Consider the following 19825-nt stretch of genomic DNA (forward strand, 5'->3'; position numbering starts at 1 on the left):
CTTCTCATAGTCTAAGGCAATCCTCGTCACTGTTTACTACTGTACCAACTGGTGTATAGTCTGCAAGAGACCAAGTAAATTGTTCCTTCAGAAAGCCAGCACATAACTAAAGGGTTTGAATGGCCCATTTGTTTATTGGAAGCATTCTGTGATTTTAGCTTTTATATAAGAATGGTTCGCACTATGTAACCTTTTTATTTTGAGGGGTGCATTCTGGAACTGAGGATGGTAAATTACGGATGCTTTTTTTTGATAGAGGGCCTTAGAAAGTCTTGTACAGGCAGATGACTGAAAATTTACCTTTATGTGCAAAAAATGTGAAGAAGTCTTTGGTTTCTTCAGAATAACATAGCTCTGTGGGCGGCACAGTGGCACAGTGGTTAGCACTGCTGCCTCACAGCACCAGAGACCCAGGTTCAATTCCTGCCTCAGGTGAGTCTCTGTGTGGAGTTTGCACATTCTCCCCATGTCTGCGTGGGTTTCCTCCCACAATCCAAAAACGTGCACGTTAGTTGAATTGGCCATGCTAAATTGCTCGTAGTGTTAGGGGAATAGGTCCGGGTGGGTTGCACAGGTCGATGTGAACTTGTTGGGCCGAAGGGCCTGTTTCCACACTGTAAGTAATCTAATCGAATCAGGACTTCTGACCATAACCACTGACAAGGAAAACAAAAGGCACTTGCAGTGAAGATGCAATAGAATTTTTTTTATATAACAAAACCTCTTGATGTCTCAGAACTGCTAAATACATTGGCTACTTTATACAAGTAGAGCCTTGACTTGGTGGGCCCAAGTTCTTTATCCAGTGGATGAATATTTGCAAACCTTGCAATTTTCGTGTATCAAAGGGATTATTTTTGTCATTTTTTTGCTATTAAAGATATTGATGTACTGCAAGATAAATAGAACGCTGTAAATCATGTAAAACTTTGGTAAAGATTTCTATTGGATGCATTTTATGTGAGATTGAAATGAATTATTTTCATGTACGTTAATTGTCTGGTACCATTTGTCACTGAAAAAGGGTTAGTGTTCTTAAAAGTTCAATGTGGCAGTTCGCAAGGAAATACTTCAAATGTTCTCAATCCTTTTGTACCAGTTGAACCAAAAATGCTTTACATTGTTAAAGATAAATCATATGCATTAATAAATAGAAAAGATTTTATGAATTTAGAATCTTTTAGCCACTTCCTTTTCATTTTTTAAAAATAAATGTCTCTTTCTTTTACTCAAAAGCTACGCAAGGCTGTCATGGATCACATCTCTGACTCGTTTTTGGAGACCAATGTCCCTCTTTTGGTGCTCATTGAGGCAGCAAAGAGCGGCAATGAAAAGGAGGTGAAAGAATATGCACAAGTCTTCCGTGAACATGCCAACAAACTGGTTGAGGTGAGTGTGTGTTGCAATTCAGATACTAGTGCTTTAATTCATGAACTCTGGATATGTAGCAGAAACTCGGAGGTTTTAATGGCTGAAGTCATCATCTACTTTCATCAGCTTTGCAACCCAGAAGATGCAAGACTCCATTCTCAGTTATGTCACCCTGTTGTTCAGGGAAACAGATGGTAGCCTCTGATGTAGCCTGTGTACGTGTGTAGAAATTGAGTAAAGCGAGGACTATTGCATCACAATGTAAGCTTTATTCTGACTTGCTGCCTAACTCACATGGAAATAGCCAGTGGGTGAAGTTGCAGAGAACTGTCAGCCCTCTTTAAATAAAACCTCACTAAGACTTAACATATCTAGCTTGTGTATGGGAAGACACTGTCAATGATTAAAAAAACCACAACAAAAATCATAGTAAAAATTGATGAATACTACAGTTGAAGTGAGAGTTTGAAATTGTTGCCTGATTTTAACCAAACCTCAAAACATACTCTCTTCTCAGCTGACCCTACAATTAAACATTTTGCAGAGTGAAATTTTCTAATATACATACATTTATTTAGTTTACCACTGTTTTGTATCAGACTGAATAGATTAATTATGAAGAGCTCATGTGCCCTAGGGCATGTCCAACTGTACAGAACATTTAATTGCACATAATATTTCAATGTCTATGTGGCTCTCTGAAAATATTGTACATATTTTAAGATTCTGTCCAAGATAGTTCGCCTGACAATTTTGAAGTTGTCTATATCTTTAGATAGTCCTTTCCAACTTATGCATTCGGTTTCAAATCAAACTTGATAATGACTTTGTCTTACAGCATGGGAAAGCTGTTATATCCACCCATGCTGGTTGTTCGATTCTTTCAGAACCTGGTCATCTCTTCAAGGAGAGCTACAGCTTCCCATATTCTCCATCAATCTGGTAGACTCACAAGTCTTAAATTGTGGAAAGGAAAGTGATTTGGTGTCTAGAAAAGGCCTTCTGGTCCAGCTCTGTAAAGAATTCAGATCTGGCCTATTGTATATTTTGAAGGGATCAACACATGCTCAAACTAAATGGGAGATTTATCATCCATGGATGCAGAACAACCCTGACAGAGTCGTAAGCTGAATTTGTCTGCAAGCTTCTGGATTTTACAATTGAAGCAAGAATTTCACAAGAATGTCGCAGGACAAAAATTAATGGGGACATAGAAAACATACAAATTCTTGAGATATATGCAGAACAAGATTAAAGTATGCATAAGAGGCATAAGTTGATTTGAGTGGTGAGGGAATGATTTCAGGTATGAAGTGGCATAGACATTGCAACCAACTAAATCTCAGATAAATACAATGACTAGGGGAAATCTTGAATACAAAGGAACAACAGAGTGATCTCGGGCACTGAGCAGTTAAAAGAAATTTTGGATGCGCATGTGGAGGGGGGAATTATGCTGCAGAGGGATCTAAAAATTCTGAGTTGGCAAAGCACTGGTGAATAGACTATAGTGCTGGAAAATGCCCATTTTGAAAAGAAAAATCAAAAAGAAGTCGATTACCCAAGTTGTGAAAGATTGCAGAACTCTGAGATGGGTGTCATTGTGACTGAATTATGAAAGTTAATGTACAGGTGCAGCAAGTAATTAGGAATGTTAATAGAATATTCTCATTTACCATAAGGAGAATTGAATCCAAAAGTAGGGAAGTTATTGTCAGTTATGAAGGGCGCAATTACAACTATTGATGAAGAGATCTGGTACCGCCTCTAGTGTATTACTGCAGCCTTGAGTGGCCGGTGGAAAAGGGTGTTTGAGGACAACATCAGACGCGACACTAAGATCATGGTGGTTCCCGTCCTTGTATGTGGCTTTTAGATATGGACTGTCTGCAGCAGACATCTCAAGGCGCTGGAGCAGTGCCATCAACGCTGCCTATGCAAGATCCTAAGAATCCGCTGGGAAGAAAGATACACCGACACCAGTGTCCTTGACCATTTTCTCAGCATCGAGGCATTGAAGGCCCTCGATTGGCTATGATGGGCTGGACATATTGTCTGCATTATCGACAGGAGACTATCCAAGCAGGTGCCCTACTTCCAGTTTCAAAATGAAAGGAGTGCACTAGGTGGACAGAGGAGGCATTTCAGGGATACCCTCAAGGCCTCACTGAAAAAGTGCGACATTCCCACAGACACCTGGGAATCACTGGCCAAAGTCCGTCCAAAGTGGAGGATGAGCATCTGGGAAAGGGTTGAGCAACGTGAGACTTGCTGCCAGGAAAAAGCGTAAGCCGGGCAAAAACAAGGAAAGGAGCTTGCCATATCAATGCCCTACCCCCCCCCCCCTCTTCCTGGGACCACCTTCTGCCTGATGTGTAACAAAGCCTGTGCAAGCTGCATCTGTCTGTACAGAGAACGGAAGAGAGTTATCCTTGTTTGCGAGGGACTGTCAATGAACAAAAAACAGAGCACTGGTAACACCATACTTGGAGTGCTTTGGAAGTACTTCAGAGAAGACGTACCAGAATATTAACTGGAATGAGTGGATTGTCTTATAAGAAAAGGTTAGACAGGTTAACTTGTATTCACTGGAGCTTAGAAGAGTAAGAAGCAATTTAACTAAAACATATAAGATCCTGAGAGGTGTTGATAGGGTCGATGTAAAGAGGATGCTTTCTCTTGTTGGAGAATTTAGAAATAGGGTAACTAATTAAAAATCAGAAGTGATTTTTAAAACAGAAGTGAGTCAATTTTTTTTTCTCTCAGAAAATCAAGAATATTTGGAACTCTTCCTGAAATGTTTGGAAGCAGATTCCTTGTATAACTTGAAGATAGAGGAAGATAGGTTTTGGTTAAGCCAGGGGATGAAAGCTTACCAGGTGTATGTGGGAATGTGGATTTGAGGTTATGATCATGTCAGTGATGAAGTATTGAACGGTGCAGCACATTTGAGTGTCTGAATGGCCTATTTTGATACCTTCATCGGTTTTGTTTTTATTCATTCGTGGACATCATTGGCAGGCCAGCATTTCTTGCCCATCCATAATTTCCTTGAACTGAGTGGCTTGCTAGGTCACTTGAGAGTCAACCACATTGCTATGATGGGAAAGCAAATCTTAGCTTGTCTTATACACTTAATGGTAAGGTCCTAGGGAGTGTTGCTGAACAAAGAGACCTTGGAGTGCAGGTTCATAGCTACTTGAAAGAGGAGTCGCGGGTAGATAGGAGAGTGAAGAAGGTGTTTGGTATGCTTTCCTTTATTGGTCAGAGTATTGAGTACAGGAGTCGGGATGTCATGTTGCATCTGTACAGGACATTGGTTCGGGCACTGTTGGAATATTGCGTGTAATTCTAGTCTCCTTCCTATCGGAAAGATGTTGTGAAACTTGAAAGAGTTCGGAAAAGATTTACAAGGATGTTGCCAAGGTTGGAGGATTTGAGTATTAGGGAGAGGCTGAACAGGCTGGGGCTGTTTTCCCTGGAGCATCAGAGGCTGAGGGGTGATCTTATAGAGCTTTACAAAATTATGAGGGGCATGGATAGGGTAAATAGGCAAAGTCATTTCCCTGGGGTCAGGGAGTCCAGAACTAGAGGGCATAGGTTTAGGGTGAGAGGGGAAAGATATAAAAGAGACCTAAAGGGCAACTTTTTCACGCAGAGGGTAGTACGTGTATGGAATGATCTGCCAGAGAAAGTGGTGGAGGCTGGTACAATTGCAACATTTAAGAGGCATTTGGATGGGTATATGAATAGGAAGGGTTTGGAGTGATATGGGCTGGGTGCTGGCACGTGGGACTAGATTGTGTTGGGATATCTGGTTGGCATGGACGGGTTGGACCGAAGGGTCTGTTTCCATGCTGTACATCTCTATGATTCTATGACTCTAGAGTCACATGCATGCCAGACCAGGTGAGGACAGTAATTTTCATTCCCTGAAGGATATTAGTGAGACAACAATGTACTCCAGCAGCATATTCCGTACTACTACTGTGGTGACTGTTCTTTTTCTGAGTTCCTTCCTCCCTTCCAGTGTCTCATTCATAGGTGATCCTAAAATGTTACTTGTGTGATCTACAGTGAAGATTGAACAAGACCTGTTCAATTAACTTGTTATCTCTTTATGTTCAATTATCTTTTTTTTTGGATTCACTTAACTATTGTTTAAATATGTGTAGAAACTTTTACCATCTGATTTTATACTTCTTCCTTGCTTTCTATTGTGTTCTAATTCCAGTGAACAATCTTCACTCTGTCATAAGGTCAAAAGTGGAGACATTCACTGATGATTGCACAATGCTCAGCATCAAACGCATGTCTTCAGATGCTGTTGCAGTTCATGTCCAAATTCAACAACATCCAGGTTTCTGACAAGTGGCAAGTAACATTCATGCCATGCAAGTACCAAACAATGAACATCTCCAGTGAAAGAGAATCTAAGAATCACCCTTTGAAATTCAACGGCATAGCCATCACAGAATTTCCCATTTTTAACATCCTGGGAATTGCTATTGACTAGAAACTGAACTTGATGAGCCATATAAATAATTTGGCAACAAAAGCAAGTCAAAGGCTTAGAATCCTGCAGCTGATAACTCACCTCTTGTCTCCCTATTGTTCACAATTTGTAAGGCACAAGACAGATGTAATGTAATGTAACTCACTTGTCTGAAGGAGTGTTGCTCCAAAAACACTCAATAATCTTGACACTATCAAGGACTAAGCATCCCATTTGATAGCCACTGCATCCACAAATATTCACTCCTTTCACCACCAATCAGTAGTAACAGTGTGCAATATCTACAAGATGCACTGCAGAAATTCACAAAGGCTCCTTAGACAGCACCTTCCAAACTCATGACCACTACGATCTGATAGGAGATGGACAGCAAGTACATGGAAACACCATCATCTGCAAATTCCCCTCCACGTTACTTGCAATCCTGACTTGGGAATGTATCACTATTTTGAAATAGAAATAGCTGGAAAAACAAGCAGGTTTGGCAGCATCTGTAGAGAGAAATCTGAGTTGACACTTTTAAAGAAGGATTGTTGGGCTTGAAATGTTAACTCTGGTTTCTCTCCACAGATGCTGCCAGATCTCATAGAGTTATACAACACAAAAACAGACCTTTTGGTCCAACTCGTCTCTGCCAACTAGATATCCTAAACTAATCTAGTCCCATTGTCCAGCATTTGGCCCATTACCCTCTAAACCTTTCCTATTTATATACCCGTCCAGATGTCTTTTAAATGTTGGAATTGTACCAGCCTCCACCACTTTGTCTGACAGCTCATTCCACACACGCACCACTCTCTGCATGAAGAAGTTACCCCTCACATCCCTTTTAAATCTTTCCCCTCTGACCTTCAACCTATGCTGTCTTGTTTTTGACTGCTGCTGAGTTTTTCCAGCACTTGCTGTTTTTGTTTCAGAGTTCTAGCATCTGCAGTTCTAGCAGTTTTTTTGTTTAGTATATCACTGTTTTTCAGTGTCACTATGTCTTGGAATCCTGGGACTCCTGCCCTAACATTATTCGGTCTGTTTCCACCAAATGGGTTACAGTGGTTCAAGAGACAACAAAGAAGGCAACACCTTCTCAAAGGCAATAAATACTGCCCAGACAGCAACATCCATTTCCTATGAATGAATTTTTTTTAAAAAAATCCCATTTATGTAGTCTTGCTTTGCTTTTTTTAAATGTTCTGTTCAGTCTTCTTGTTTGCACATTTGTCCTATTTTATGCATTTCCTTTATGTTTGATACTATCTTCAACCTTTCTAATTAGCCATATGTGGTGGTTCCCTCCCTTTGAATTTTTGTAACGTTTGGAATATGAGACGAAAAGACAACATATAAATAAGCATAACACAAGCAGTAACCCCTAATTAATTTATCCATGACAAATTCCAAAAGTGATAAAGCATCCCTTGATCCATACATCAGCAAGAGCAGAACCTTCCCAGCCACTGAGAGACATGGGCATTGGCAAGAAAGTTAGGTGAATCATGTGAGGTCATCAGTATGGAGATTCCTGATTTTTCCCCATTATTTAGAATGTCGAGTCGAGATTCACATGTTGGAGCAGAGAGAGGCCTGTTTGCAAACATGAGTGTGCAAAAGCATCATCATTATTATTGATTTACAGTTTAGGATTCTCCAACCTGCCACATAGAAACTAGACAACAACAGTTCCTGACATGAAAGAAACAGCAGTAACCTGGTGACTCCAGTTTGCCACCTTTTTCTCTCATCCTTATGATGGACACTAGATAAGAACACTCCATGGGCAGTGACTACATGTACCTTCCTTTGGCAAAATATGGTGTCACTTTCCCATGGTGTGACATGTCTAGGGTGATTTTGACTCAAACACCAGAGTGGCACACCAGCATTATTTATTTTGATCCCTTCACTTGTGCATTCCTGGCAGAGGAACTACATACATGTCTTTTGCCTAGGCTGTCTTATTTTACCTTGCATAATATCCATAGTCAGTAACTCATGGAAGGTGGTTTACATTTTTGCATTGTATCTCCACCTTTGAAGTATTTCTCTGAAATTCCTTGATATTTTAAATTCAGACATCCCATAGTCTCTCCCTTGAGGTTGGGTGTAATCCACACAGGCAATTTCCAGTTACATATGTCCTTCATGTATGTACTTCCAGGCTTATGTACCTTTTTTTAAAAATACTATCTTACTTAAAAGTTCAACATGCCCATAAGTAATTTGGGGTTATGATATTGTCTTGAAGACATTGGATATAATACACACAAATAAAGATTCTTGAGAACAGGCTCAAAGTCTATAGTTAATGATATACTAATTACAGAATTGATTTGTTTTGAGTTAAATGAAGCACCATCATTCTTCAATTTAAATCAATGTTTACAGAGTCAGAGTTCAATAAAGGTTTTCTTAAAATTATCAGTGAAACAGAAACAAGATGTTAAAAATAAAATTGCAAAAACTAGTAATTTTCCAGCTGTGTTCTACAGTCTTGGGTTTGTCTCTTTCCTTATTGCAAAATGATTATTTGTCATAAATTTAACCAGATCTTTAAATTAATTGGTATTATGTTTGCTGGGAGGTTGTTCTATATTTATACCACTTCATTGTTTCTTCTAATCTATGGCTGCAATTGACCTCTGATTTTTTTTTTTCGATTTAACCAAGCATTTTTGCTTTCTAAATACCAATTCAAATTTTCATGCTGTCGAAATGCAAAGAAGGAGGCAATAAGTGTTTGTGAACTCTGGTGAACAGCCAGAAGAGCTGTGCATTGACATATTTGACTGTTGCAGCAACATCTTTCATGGCTGGACTTTGCATCTTTAAAGCAATGGCAGAAGCATTTGTTCCATTAATGATTTATGAATCTGACTTCAAATCATAATGACTTTTTCACATTCCATGCTTTCTATCCTTATCCAATTTCAACTCTTTCCCGAAGTGATTTCTGAAATCGCCTGTATAAACATTCTTCAGCACTGGGGATTTCTATGAACATTGCTCACTCTTCTAGTTATGCTTCGTAGCCATCAACGCAAGCATTGGCATGTTCCTGTGTGAGTCTTAATCCATTGGGATTAACCTGAAAATTGAATGTAATAAGAAGCCTGGATGAAAGACAGGACTAGAAAGATGAACGATTTTGCTTCTCATTACCCAAGACGTATGATTAATTTTTTGTTTACCAGAAAAGGAATAAAATTTCAATTGGCTTCACCATTCTAATAATTTATTACACAGATACTTCTTCTACAGTTGTAACTTGTTTAAACAATGTCTTAGAATTGGTTGCAAAAATGTATGTTTCGATTCCATTAGCTTTGATGATGCCCCTCTAGACAGAGGATGGTTTTAGTGAACGCATGGATGATTATAGTATAGAATGACCCTTTGATAGCTGTCTATTTGAAGAGTGCTGATAATTCACTAGTGAGGAAAAAGAATGACTCTAGCTAACTTTGGGTATAATTTGAGAAGTGCATTCAGGTCAATATTGCAGTGTGCTACAGTTTCTTAGCTCTCTCATCTGTCTAGACTTCGAGGAAACACATTGTTCAAATATTCTAGAATCTGTCCAAAATTCAAATTGTTAGTTAAATAATAATTTAATTACATAATTACAATTCAGCTGTTTTTCATTGGCTGTAAAGTGCCAAGGGGCATCCTGTGGTTCAGAGCTTTCTTTCTCCCTTATCCTTTATGGGATGTGGGCATCGCTAGCTCAGCCAGCATTTCTTGTCTATCCCTAATTGCCCTTGAACTGACTGGCTTAACTCCTTTACGGGGAATCACTATTTAATCTCCCTATGGAACTTGTTGAGTATAAATTCCCATAATGACAGGCAATAGCCTGCCCGATTAGAACTCCTCACCTGTGTCCTATGTAAAGCAGACCCAGGAATGGGTCTAGCCTAGGTACTCCTAAGTGGCTATATTTTGGTGTTCAACAATAAGTGATGATACTTTCCAGTCAGGCTTCCTGACTTATTGCATTGGTGGGAGAGTAACAAAATGTTTTGGACAGCTTTGCCTTTCAATGAAGCCGATAAGACCGTGCTGAGGAAATATTGAAAATACTGCGATTTGAGAAACTGGAACCTTATGATGCACGTTTTGAGAATTGGGCCCAGAATGTAGAAAGAATGCGATACCTTTTTCAGATAATCTTTTTTTGGAAGGGATCACCAATAAAATGTCATTCTCTTGACCACTTGTGAGGGACAACTTTCAGTATGCTAGAGTTCAATCTTCCTGGCAACGCCAGAGTCAAAATTCTTTAATGAACTGATAGCTGTGATAGCAGATCACTATGACCCCTAATGATTTGTTATATTAAAGCATTATATGTTTAAACTGGCAAATACACTTGCTGGAAAGCCAATTACTGAAGTCTTGACAAGACTACAGAAATTGTTAGCGCTTTGGGAAAGGTTAGGCGATTGCTTAGTTTGTAGAACCAGTAATATTGAAACCTAAAGGAAGCTACTGACTGAACCAGACCTGAACCTTATAGGAAATTACTGACTGAACCGGATCTGAACCTCAAGAAAGTCATAAAACTGGCCCTTTCCTATGAAAACACAGAAAAAGGGGCTTATGAGCTTTAGGGGTTCATGGATGGTACTGTCCTCACATTGGGCTACCTCCATACTGCAGAGTCAAATGCCCACCGGAAAATACTTGTGGTTCCTGTTGGTTTCCAAGGAAAGATGATTGGAGTTAGAGGTTGCCAAGTTCTGGAACTGGACCGGAGGTTTCTGAAAAGTAAAGTGAGTAGCAATAATGTCCATATCGCACTTGTAGTCACTGGGTCTGCACCAGACAAGGCTACCGAAACTGGCAAAGTGCGTACCATACAGGCAAAAGGGCAAAGTCACCTGAAAACAGAGCTTTGTAAATAAATCAGTCTGAGGATGAGGAATTGATACAACTAAATCGTATCACTGTTCCGAGAGTGACCCCAATTAAGATGAACAGTGATACGATTTAGTTGTATCAATTCCTCATCCTCAGACTGATTTATTTACAAAGCTCTGTTTTCAGGTGACTTTGCCCTTTTGCCTGTATGGTACGCACTTTGCCAGTTTCGGTAGCCTTGTCTGGTGCAGACCCAGTGACTACAAGTGCGATATGGACATTATTGCTACTCACTTTACTTTTCAGAAACCTCCGGTCCAGTTCCAGAACTTGGCAACCTCTAACTCCAATCATCTTTCCTTGGAAACCAACAGGAACCACAAGTATTCTCCGGTGGGCATTTGACTCTGCAGTATGGAGGTAGCCCAATGTGAGGACAGTACCATCCATGCACCCCTAAAGCTCATAAGCCCCTTTTTCTGTGTTTTCATAGGAAAGGGCCAGTTTATCTCTCCATGCTTCAGACTCACTGCCTTTATTCCTGATGAAGGGCTTTTGCCCGAAACGTCGATTTCGAAGCTACTTTGATGCTGCCTGAACTGCTGTGCTCTTCTAGCACCACTAATCCAGAATCTGGTTTCCAGCATCTGCAGTCATTGTTTTAACCATTTTAAATGGCAATTCTCTAGATATGGAGTTAGACACAGCTACCACTCTATCTATTATTGGGAAGAAGACCTTTGAAATTCCAGCAAGCCATCTTACCTTTAACCCTACGAGGCACCGAGGCTAGATCAGCCACAGACTGTGGAGCCTTTCCGTACTAGCAAGGCAACTATGACCCCAATTTTTCATGGGTAACAGACAGTCTGACTCCCTGTAATTATGATGCAAAGGCCAAATCCCATCCTTTTGGGAAGGGACTAGCTACAAAAGATCAGCTAGGTGTGACAACAAATGTTTGAAAGGGTACCGGCGACCTATGTGAAGTCATTGCGAAGTAACTTGACAAGTTTCAAGACGGCCTCGGGATGATAAAAGGTGCCGGGGTCAAGATCTACATTGACCCAGAGGCTCCATTTAAACACCTCAAGACATGACCAGTCACCTATGTGCAATGCATCAGAGTAGAGTCTGAATTGGAGCATCTAGAGGTTCCATACTCCAGTACAATTTGCCAAATGGCTTGGGCCAGTGGTTCCAGTTGTAAAACCTGACAACTCAGTCCGTCTCTGTGGGGATTATAAAGTGCCAGTCAACAGAGTTTCCTGCTTAGACTGATATTCTATGCCATGCATAGAAAACTTGTGTGAAAAGTTGGCTGGGGGGTGGGGGGGGTTGGTAGTCACATATTTTCTGAAGTGGGTATGATAACCAGGAAGCATGTTACGACAAATAGTCACAAAAGAATGTATGAATAGACTTGCTTGCCCTTTGGGGTATCTTCAGCTGCTGCCATCTTTCTGAGGCAAATGGAGAACATCCTCCACGGGGTGACCAGAGTGGGAATCTGTCTGGATGACATCTTAATCTCAGGAGCTGCTGAAAGAAGCATGTGGAGAGTTTAGAGAATTTTTAATGAGGCCAACATCAGGTGACAATTGGAAAAATGCATGTTCCAGGTAAATGAGATAATGGGGACATGGTTGACAAAGATGGAGTAAGGTGAAAGTCATAAAAAGGGACTTGGCTCCAATGAGCGTAATGGAGTCGAAGATTCTCCAGAGTCTCAAGAAGTTTTTAGGGCAGAAATGTTCATTGTAAGGAACTTTGGTGATGGCTATCCAGGTATCCTGGGTGTTATCCTTTAAAAAAGTATCCAGTATCGTATATAGTCCAAACCTGGAGAGTAGATCGGGTGGAAATCCTCCACATAGAACAGTACAGCATAGAAACAGGACCTGTACCAACCAAGTCTGTGCCAACCATGTTGCCATTATAAACTAATCCCATCTGGTTATACATGGTCCATTTTCCTCTATTCCCTGCCTGTTCATGTGTATGTCTCAATGCCTTTTACACTTTGCTAACATACCTGCTGCTACCATTTCCCCTAACAGAGCATTCCAGGCACTTACAGGTAGCTCTTCTGTAACGGAATGGTTGTGTTCTTGTGCAACCACACATTATAGAAAAATCACATTTTGAAACAATGCTTAAAGTGTTGATGATGTAATTGTGTTACAGCCAAGATATATTTTAAAAATTTGTGCTTTAAAAACAGTGTTCCCAATTCATCAATCGCTTCACAGTGAATTCAAGGAAACAAAACACATATTATAGCAGAACGACCCTTTAGATCCTTAAACTCCTCCTTTAAACATTTGCCCTTTCATTTTAAACCTATTCCCCTAGTATTTGATGTTTCCACCCTGGGAAAGAAATTCTGACCATCTACCCTATCTATGCCTCAAATTTTATAAACTTCTATCAGATGGCTCCTTAGCCTCTGTTGTTCTAGTGAAAACAATCTAAGTTTTGTCCAAGCTTTCCTTAAAGCTAAAACGCTTAATCCAGCCAACACCCTTGTCAACCTCTTTTACATGCTCCCACGTCCTCACTATAGTGATGGGGCCAGAACTACACACAGTACTCTAAATATGGCCTAACTAAAGTCTTATACAGATACAACATATGATCACTGTTCCCAAAATGCTCACTCACTGAAACTTCAATCACAATACAATACAGGCTCATTCACAATACAATGTACAGTAAGGGCTCTTCCTTGGTTGGACTGTCTACATATGATTTCAAGAAGCCCTCCTGGATGCACAAATTCCACCCAAGCCCCTGGCACTAAAGGGGTCCCAGTCAATGTTGGGAGATTTCAAATTACTCACTACAACAACCTTGTTTTCACGTCTTCCCTGATCTTCTTACATTTCTTTCCTCTATCTCCCGCTGGCTATTTGGAGGCCTGTTGCGTAACCCATCGTAGCGACTTCACCTTTATTACTCTTAAGTACTACCCTTATGTCCTCACTCAATGAACCCTCAGAACAGCTGTGACATTCTCCATAGAGGTGATTGTTTCAACAGACATGCCACTGAGGCAGAGCCTCCAGCAATGAAGCTTCAGTCTTCACAAAAGAAACATTCCTCTACTTATTATACACCTCTTGGCCAGACCTGAAAAACAACAGGAATGGGATTGTGCGCAACAGGAAGCAGGTGATCCCATCATCACAGAAGCAAGAGGGAACCCTCAGACTTGGAGGGGGAGGGATTTGAGACCCCTTTAAGACCTTTGGCGATACCACTAATTAATCTCCCTATGGAGCTTGTTGAGTATGAGTTCCCTTGGTAACAGATAATGGCATACCCAACTGGAATTCATTACCTGAGGTAGTAATGTTCCTACCCCTGGACAGATAGGCATTCTGTGAAATTTGACCATGCCTTGGAAGAAGAGAAAAAAAGCAGATCCAGCTCCCCATTTGATTTAGTCCCTTCCCACTCTCCCTGTTCCACCTTACCCCTCCCTCCACCTTCACCTTTATGGTTTGCATTACCCATATTGCGCTTTGGTTGCAAATATTGAATTGTTGCAGTGGTAATGTCATTATCTTTGAGCTAAGAGGCTCAGGTTCAAGTCCCACCTGTTCCAGAGATGTTTAATAACATCACTGAACAGGTTGACTAGAAAATGCGAAACAAGCAGATCAAGGGAAGCATCTGCAGAGCTACCTGTCCCCGATTGGGACTAGCCTATGTATGCTGTGAGTATAGGCTCTATTTTGGTGCTCAGCAATAAATGATGTTCCTTTTGTGTTGGGTTTCCTGAGTTATTTCAGCTTCTAGGCTGTTTCAGAGATCAGTTAAGAGTCAACTATATTTCTGTGGTTCTGGAGCCACATGTAGGCCACACCAGATGGAGATGGATATGCATTGCAGATTTCCTTCCTTAAAGAACATTAGTGAAACTGATGGATTTTACAACAATCAGTGGTAGTTTCATAAGCAGCATTTCTGCAGCTATATCTTGGATTGATTAATTGAATTTAAATTCTACCAGTTGCCATTGTTGGGATTTGTTGTTTTGTCACCAGATCTTTTGCTTGGACCTCTGCATTACATATCATATGATGCTACTGTGACTAATTTTTTTAAAGTAAACAATACCAGTGATCTTATGTACTAGTACAATTATACTGGTCCACTTGAATTGATAACCCTCAATATTTCTCTCATTTAAAAGTTCAAAATCTCTTTTGCAAGTTGCAGCTCCTGCAGCAAGGCCTCACATGTTTGGGGATTTCTGACCAATCCACCATATATGTAACTTATGTTAAATGTGATTACAGAGTTAAGATGGACATACAAAAGCTTTCAATCCACAGGTCAGCTGAGCTGGAAGATATATAAAAGAAAACAGTGTCCTTCAGGGAATGGACGTTAGCTTGGTTATTTCACTGATTGTTCCTACCACATTTGGTTAAGATTGCTTGATTCATTTGAACGCAGCAAGTTTAGTTTCCATGGTAGCCTGATGAGATTCTGCTTCTTACAAAGAAACAGGAGTACACTAATCAAATAGCTTTTCTTTATCCAACATTTAATTAGATCATGACTGATCTGAACACAAATCCATCTACCTGCCCTTGATCCTTTATACTTGTATCTAACTACAAACTGTTGATCTTAATCCTGGATATTACAATTGAGCCAAATTCACAACTTTTTGTGAGACTGCATTCCATAGTCAGTATGGTGGCTGGTTGCTGTGTGCAATGTGGAAAAGTGTGAAATTGTCCATTTTGGCAGGAAGAATAAAAAGAAACACATTGACAAAACAAGATTGCCGAGCTCCCAGATGCAGACGGATTTTGTTGCCCTTGTTTAGAAATTACAAAAACTTAGTCTGCAGGTACAGCAAGTAATGAAGGAAATTAACAGAATGTTGTCATTTATTATGAGGGGAATTGAAATCAAAACTATGGATGTTTTGCCTCAGTTATTCAGAGTACAGGTAAGACCTCATCTGGGCACAGTATTTTTTTTAGATTACTTACAGTGTATAAACAGGCCCTTCGGCCCAACAAGTCCACACCAACCCGCTGAAGCGCAACCCACTCAGACCCATTCCCCTACATTTACCCCTTCACCCAACACTACAGGCAATTTAGCATGGCCAATTCACCTAACCTGTACATTTTTGGACTGTGGGAAGAAACTGGAGCACCCGGAAGAAACCCACGCAGACATGGGGAGAATGTGCAAACTCCACACAGTCAGTCGCCTGAGGCAGAAATTGAACCTATGTCTCTGGCGCTGTGCGGCAGCAGTGCTAACCACTGTGAATTGGAGGCAGTTCAGAGAAGGTTTGCTACACTAATACCTGGAATTGGTGGATCATATTATGAGGAAAGGTGGGATAGGATGTGCTTGCATCTGTTGAAGTTTAGAAGAGTAAGAAGCAACCAGATTGAAACCTGAAGTCAGGGCTGTATTGACAGCATATATTTCCACTCATGGGTGAATCTTGGACTTGGGTCCACTGTTTAAAAATCAGAGGTCACCCTTTTAAAATCGAGATCAGGCATTTTTTTCTCTCAATGTGTTGTGAGCCTTTGGAGCACTCTTCCTAAAATGGTGGTGAAAGCGGAGTTGCAGAGTTCTGAGTATTTGTAAAGCAGAAATAGATAGATTCTTGTTAAGCATGTGGTTGAAATATTATCAAGGGAAGGCAGGAATGTGATTTTCTGGCTACTATCGACTGGTGGAGCAGGCTCAAGAGGCTGATTGGCCATACATTTGTCATGAAATAACAATCCTGAGACCTTGACTAATAATCTTAAAAAGTGGCCATAAAATTGGACTCAGTGACACCTGTATTTTCAGCATGAGGGTGTGATTTAGGTGTTAAGATGGAACCCCTGTTGTTCACACTCACTTTTAGTGCAGTCTGTATCAAATGCCATGTGGGTGAGGGTATTCACATGTGCATTTGTTGCGTGAGCCGGAAATACAGTGTGAAAAAGAGATAGCGCAGAGCCTGCCAATAAGAGGAGAAGCTATTCATAGATTGAGAAGGGAGAGAGGGAGAAGGCTGCCTAGGATTTTCCAGAAGCACTTCCCTTTGCTGGCTTTAAGCTGGAAGCAGTGAGTGCATTGTTTGTGGTCTGCAAGGCAGGTGCTCACAGAACCCTGCTTCCTCTTGGAACCAGCCCGACAGCATCAGACAGAGCAGGCCAAAGATATTGTTGGCTGTGGCTTTGAAGATGACTGAGGCCCTGAATTTGCAGGTCAAAGATTCTTTCTAGGTCGCTTTCTGGAAACCCATAGAGGCCAGAATGCAGTGTCCTTGGTTGGCTTTCAGTAGCTCTGCCTTAGTTGGTACTACCCTCGTTTGACCTTGGACCTCTGCTGAACAGTGGAGCTACTCAGTATTGTCTAATACTGGGTGCATGCCACATCTTTTTAAAATGAGCAAGTAAATGACATTTACCTGCTGCCCGCATTCATTTGAATGTACACAGGTTAATGGCGCATACATTTCTCAGAGCTTTTGTGAATTTGAATTCTGTTTAACAAGGACTAAACAATAAATCTGAAATGAAGAGCTGGTATTAGAAAAAAAGTGACTATGAAGATATCAAACTGTCATATTAAAGAAAAACACTATTCTGTCCTTCACAGCAGAAAGCTTGCCATTATTAGCCAGTCTGGCCAATATGTGCATCCCATCCCACCTCTCAACTGCCCTCTGCAATTATATAGCTACTCTGTTGTTGCAACTTGTCACAAAAAGGGGTCATAAGCTAATTGGACAAAGCACTCAGCTGTAAGCTAGTTACTGAATCCTGATAACGCACAATGCTCCAGCAGTTCAGAACATTAAATTCAGTTTTACTTTGAAAGAAGTAACTATATATATATTTCTTGTATCATTACTTAAGAGGGAAGAAACTGAAAATACAATACATAAATCTCACTGGTTCGGTGACATTTGGCACTTGCAATAGTGAGTCCTCAAACATCATTGGATCTGTCAACAAAACCATTCATTAATAAGTTATTAAACATCAGTTGAAACTGCATTGATCATTGTTGGTGACCATGGCACCTGCAGCTTAGGAAAAAGTGCTTTCATGGGCAAGGAAGCATTGCAAGACTGCCATGTTCTACACTTAGAAGATAGTAATAGATGCAAGCAATTTCAGTGAAACAAATTGAATTTACAGTATCTACATTCGCCAACCTCCAGTCTTCCGGCACCTCACCTGTAGCTATCGATGATACAAATATCTCAGCAAGGGTCCCAGCAATCACTTCCCTAGTTTCCCACAGAGTTTGAGGGTACACCTGATCAGGTCCTGGGGATTTATCCACTTGTATGCATTTTAAGACATCCATCACCTCCTCCTTTGTAATACGGGCATTTTTCAAGAAATCAACATCTATTTCCCCACATTCTGTATCTCTATGACTCTCATCAACATCTCAAACAAATCAATCATAAAGTTATTCATGTTAAAATCGACATTCCTAACCCAAGAAATCATTTTTCTGCTTTTACTCACACACCTATTTTATGATTGTACAGAACATTTAGCACAAGAAACGTTTATTTGGTCTACCTGATCTGTAATAGTATACATCCTCCATAAAAGCATCCTCCAACTCTTTATCTAACCCTATCAGCATAACCTTCTCATCTTTTCAACTCTCACCAAATGATGTGACATAGCTGAGTGACAACAGAGGAACAGTCAAATGGAAAATATAAGGTGTTCGCTGAATAGGACAACAAAATATTCTTCTGTGTAAAGATAAACTTTATCTGAGATTAATGGCTGTGGAAACAATATGCAGTCATTTATATGTACCTGTTGTTTTTCCCTACAAAATCTAGTGCAGCTCATTCATCACTTCTGTAAACAAGAACACAACAAAAAATGATTGGTCCTGTCACATTGGGTTGTAATTGGATTGAAAAGAACTGATTCATTCTTACAGCAGGGGCAAGAAGGCATCTTGTTTCCTCTATGTATCTGATTAATACAACATTGATTGATGCCATTATTACAATTCTGTGCTAAGTATAAGGGGGATACCTACTGGTTTCACTCTGTTGCTTTAATGCTGCAGAAAAATAGTAAACAGTGACATTAACATTCTTCATGTACATTTAACTCTTAAGAGGTCATCTGCTGAGCACTTGACATTTACAACTGAGATTACTTTTGGAATCATAACGTTGAGCTAAGTAGCTATGCACTAATTGATAAGAGTGAGGCAACAGAGATTGAACAAAACAAAGTGATTCTAAACAGACAATGGTTTCATCCATGGTGGGATCAGATTTTTAAAATTAAATTATTTGGATCACTATCATTGTTTAGACATGGTGTTCATAGTCTTCATTCCTGACAGTGAACCCCAGATTGCAGTCATGTTGTGGTAAACAGCAAAACTAGCTTCCTTTTAGGTAATGAGAGAGAAAACACAAAGAAGATCAAGCCAGTTTACACAAAGTTTGCAGAAGGATGTAGTAGGTTGCAGAGAGACATAGATAGGATGCAGAGCGGGGCTGAGAGGTGGCAAATGGAGTTTAATATGGACAAGTGTGAGGTGATATACTTTGGCCAGAGTAATCGGAATGCAAAGTACTGGGCTAATGGTAGGATTCTTGGGAGTGCAGATGAGCAGAGAGATCTTGGTGTCCATGTACACAGATCCCTGAAAGTTGCCACCCAGATTGACAGGGTTGTTAAGAAGGCATACAGTGTTTTGGCCTTTATTAATAGAGGGATTGAGTTCCGGAACCAGGAGGTTATGCTGCAGCTGTACAAAGCTCTGGTACGGCCACACTTGGAGTATTGTGTACAGTTCTGGTCACCACATTATAAGAAGGATGTGGAAGCTTTGGAAAGGATGCAGAGGAGATTTACTAGGATGTTGCCTGGTATGGAAGGAATGTCTTATGAGGAAAGACTGAGGGCCTTGAGGTTGTTCTCGTTAGAGAGAAGAAGGTTGAGAGGTGACTTAATAGAGACATTCAAGATAATCAGAGGGTTAGGTAGGGTGGACAGGGGGAGCCTTTTTCCAAGTATGAGGATGGCAAACACAAGGGGACAC

General features: G+C 40.4%; 1 protein-coding gene across 4 annotated transcripts in view; it reads left to right on the forward strand.

The window, feature by feature from the left end:
- The window catches only part of ctnna2 (catenin (cadherin-associated protein), alpha 2), a 1236619-nt gene that overhangs the window by 720614 nt on the left and 496180 nt on the right, over nucleotides 1–19825 (forward strand). For all 4 annotated transcript variants that reach the window (XM_072576926.1, XM_072576917.1, XM_072576908.1 and 1 more), the window contains one exon: nucleotides 1237–1389. In XM_072576926.1, the coding sequence (XP_072433027.1) occupies nucleotides 1237–1389 (153 nt within the window). The remainder of the gene's footprint in view (nucleotides 1–1236; nucleotides 1390–19825) is intronic.

The sequence above is a fragment of the Chiloscyllium punctatum genome, chromosome 1 (assembly GCF_047496795.1).
Source record: "Chiloscyllium punctatum isolate Juve2018m chromosome 1, sChiPun1.3, whole genome shotgun sequence".
NCBI classification, from domain to species: Eukaryota; Metazoa; Chordata; class Chondrichthyes; order Orectolobiformes; family Hemiscylliidae; genus Chiloscyllium; species Chiloscyllium punctatum.